This window comes from Triticum dicoccoides, chromosome 2A, assembly GCF_002162155.2.
Source record: "Triticum dicoccoides isolate Atlit2015 ecotype Zavitan chromosome 2A, WEW_v2.0, whole genome shotgun sequence".
Taxonomy (NCBI): Eukaryota; Viridiplantae; Streptophyta; class Magnoliopsida; order Poales; family Poaceae; genus Triticum; species Triticum dicoccoides.
In genome coordinates, this window is record NC_041382.1 from 156122548 (window position 1) to 156126592 (window position 4045).

Below are 4045 nucleotides of genomic sequence, written 5' to 3' on the forward strand. Positions count from 1 at the left end.
ACATGCATGATGGATGCATGTATGGCATCTTCATGCATGTACATGCTACATGCTTTTGTATAAAATGGTTCAACGTCCACAGCCAAGATATGCAGACGTACAAGTAAAAAAGAGATGATGTACAAACGTACACTGGACGGTGAAAATATGGTATTGGACGACATTGATCATTCAGCTTAGCAGTTAGCATTGCTTACTAGTCATGCTGCATATTATGTCGTCCCGACGGTCTCTAGCATTTGTCCCTAGCTGGCAGGCGGCCATAATGCATGCTAGGACCGAAAAGATGTGTGTCGTCCACCGGCCCGTGGGCTGTGTCTCAGCCGCTGCTGCCGGTCCTATCTAGATCCGACCGATGTACCTACAAGTTCTCTGTATAGTTTTCTACGTGCATGCAGACATGTAGTTATACTCCCTCTATTTGACAATGTACTAGTACACATTATCTTTCTAAGATTTAAACATGTATATATTTCACTAAGATTTCAAAAAATCAACACTGACAATACAAAATTAGTGTCAATAGATTCATCATGAAGTATATTCTTCTCTTAACATTATATTTATTTAATAGTCGTATTTTAGATGCCAATAGTTCATCCTATAAACTTGGCTAAATATAGACATGTTTGACTTAAAAAAAATTATGCCTTTGCAAAAAAAATATTATGCCATATATTGTGAAATGGTGGGAGCACTGGGACATATCATACTAGTATCTATGGATAAATGCACCGTGCTGCCGTACGTACCCGGAATCTGGAGTTTTGATTGTATGTGCTGCCTTGGCGCGACAATTGTCCTAAAAACATTTGTGGTCCAAGATGACCCAGGTTTTTTTTTTTTGAAGGGAAGATGACCCAGGTTTTGCTAGCGAAGCACACGGCCCTACTGTCCTCCCCTGCCTGTATGACCACATGTATACTATTGATTATTATATGTTGATTTCATTTTTAGATTATCTGTATACCAAATATGGATATATCACAAGCAAGGGAGACCAGGTTTCGGGCCCAAAAATATCCCATGCACCGGACGTACGTACTCTGCAGGCTTACTGTACATTGAGGAAGATGAAATACAGTAAACTGCACTACGTATGTACGTGCACAATAACTTGTGACAGGTTGAATACACGTACTTCTCCCTTAAATAGAGATTCCGCTATAAACTATAGAGTACATCCGAATGAATGAACCTATGCTCTATATATATCCAAATGTAGTTTTATACTGAAATCTTTAAAAGAACTTATATTTAGAAACGGAGGGTGTTTATGCGTTCACCGTACCAGCTGCGGTATACTAAGCATTAAATGTTTATGTTAGATAAGTTTATGATGTATCATCTAGTAACTAGCTTGACAATACACACCCAGACAGTACTCCCTCCGTTTCAAAATAAGTGACTCAAGTTTATACTAATTTTCTGCTAAAATTAATACAAAGTTGAGTCACTTATTTAGCCATATTGATAAGTGTGTGAAACTGCAAATATGATATATGGAGTGATACACAAAAATTTGTTGTACATTTCCTTAATTGCTTGATGAAACATTGCCCTTTTACTATTTTTGTCATCATAATTTGACATATATACCAATCTTCCAAAAGTTCCAACATCACACGCCACACAAATACAGTCAATGATGAATTATGTTCTCATCTGCCCCCTCCTTTATTTTTCTCATTAACTTCTCCCATCCATCCCAATCCTCTCCATGCAAATGCCAGAGCCCCACTGCAGCCCGAATCGCCTCACTAAGCATCTATTTATACCCCACCTGAGCTCCCGCTACCTTCACATCTCAAGCCACAAGGCAAATGCAGGAAACACAACACACAAACACAGGCACACATCTATCTATCGATCGATCATGGTGAGGCTAATGGAGATCTCCAAGAAATGGCACGGCAGTGCTAGCAGCAAGGTCACGTCCCCTACCGCCGCCGCTGGTGCAGCGGCCACGGTGGCGTCGTGCCCGCGGGGCCATTTCGCGGCCTACACCCGGGACGGCAGCCGGTTCTTCGTTCCCATCGGCTGCCTCACCAGCGACACCTTCCGGGAGCTCCTCAACATGGCCGAGGAGGAGTTTGGCAAACCTGGCGACCGCCCCATCGTGCTGCCGTGCTCCGTGGCCTGCCTTGAGCAGATCCTCGCCGACTTCCGGGCCACCTCCAAGAAGCACAACGGTGGCGGCAGGGCCAAGATTTGGTAGAAGAAATCCTAATTCGATTAATTAATTCCGCCGTTGATCATTGTTAATTAGTGAGACCGATCCATCGATGATCAATGGTCCCTTAATTTTTGGGAGCGTAGTTCCATCATGTCGATTTTTTTTCCTTCCCTCCCGGCAATGGTTTGTACTGTATATGCCAATGCTCGTGTTTTCAGGAGGGTTGTTGTGGTTGCAAGTTGACATGACGTAAGCATCTAGCTAGCCAGCTATCCATCCTTTTTCTTATTCTTTATTTAATTCCTCTCTTTTTTGTGTCTATTGTTGAAAATATGTTCTAGAGACAATCATGCGGTTATGTTATTTCGTTATGTATTCGTGAGTTGTTTGTATTATCGTTGAACATCATCATTGATATGTATTAATAAGTATGTGGCTTGTTTATGATACTGGATATTGTATGATGGTTGTTCTGATGGTCCCTGATTAATAAGGTTATGTGGACACACATTCTTTGAATAGTATATGATTCGGTCGATGACTATATTTCACAAGTCATTAACATAGAGATACCAAACCGATACTAGTATGGATTTGAAGATGGGAATAATCAAGTTGGACAAACCCGACTTGAGGCTTCGAATGTACTCAGGATGCGAATCAACTTACTTGGTGTCTATCAAACACTACTTTGTAATTGAGTAGTTATAAATGTAGCTTTCTAGTTAGTCGTGAAACATGTTGTGACACGTGGTTGGTCAAGATGGGATTTACACATCTAATGAAGGAATATAATTCACTAATACTGGAAAAGGCTACTAGCGGCTGCCAAAATCGTCATTAATGGTGTGTAGACGGCACGTCACTAGTATCACGCCACCACTAGTAACTTGTTATAGTAGCATGTTCATGGCACACCACTAGTAAAACTTACCAGTGATGTGTAAAGAGCACGCCAATAATAACTAATATACTAGCACCGTGCGTCGTTTAACACATAATACTAATGTCAGATATGCCTTCGCCCGGACATTCCCATTGACACATAGGTCCCCAGTTTCAGTTAAGGTAAATGCTTCATATTTGTAGTCTGAAGGGACGTCGGCGCCAGACCCCTCAAAGCCCGTCAAATAGTTATAAACTTGACGCTTGAGATTTCGTCTCGTATTGAAAGAAAAAAAGAGGAAGAATACCATGAGCAGCATAGACCCCGCGCACAATCCCCTCCCCTAATCTCTCACGACCCCTTGGTGCAATAATTGCCCGCCTTGCCGGAGCTCTTCTTCCCAACTCGCTTGCCCCGCCGCCAGCTCGCGCTCACCAGATCCACTATTCCGCCGCTATCGCATCGCCACTCCACCAGCCAACAACACCCACTTTGTGACGCGGCCTCACCGGCCACCTATGCGACCTCGCACTTCCACCTCACCAACCAGCTTGATCCGCATCGCACCTCCAGCTCGATCCCCCTCGCATCGATGGACCGCACCAGCCAGCTTTCGCCCCAAGGTTCCTCCTTTGATCCTCCACGCCGAGAAGCATGGCTACCCCTATTCCACACCATCGATGCGACCCCCCATGGCGACGCTGTGGTGTTTTGTTAGTCGCCAGGCTTCCCCATCAATTGACTCGGCTGCATCCCCATCGATTGAATCAGTCGGCTGGAGTATAGGCTTTAGAATGGCAAAATTGCGCCCTTGGCTGGAGCTCCCCATCTCCAAATCAAAGGTATGTCCACTTTTGTGACGCCCCCGATTTAATCATACACTAATCATACACGCAAACGTGTACGATCAAGATCAGGGACTCACGGGAAGATATCACAACACAACTCTACAAATAAAATAAGTCATACAAGCATCATTTTAC

At 43.6% G+C, this 4045-nt stretch overlaps 1 protein-coding gene across 1 annotated transcript; it reads left to right on the top strand.

The window, feature by feature from the left end:
- The first annotated feature begins 1790 nt into the window (after positions 1-1790).
- Positions 1791-2467, top strand: LOC119359196 (auxin-responsive protein SAUR36-like). The gene has a single exon (XM_037625496.1). The coding sequence runs from the start codon at positions 1877-1879 to the stop codon at positions 2216-2218; it is 342 nt and encodes a 113-aa protein (XP_037481393.1). The 5' UTR covers positions 1791-1876; the 3' UTR covers positions 2219-2467.
- Positions 2468-4045: the final 1578 nt, after the last annotated feature.

What these genes read in the sequence shown, in the direction of transcription:
- LOC119359196 (XM_037625496.1), top strand. Translation starts at nt 1,877, where the DNA reads ATGGTGAGGCTAATGGAGATCTCCAAGAAATGGCACGGCAGTGCTAGC.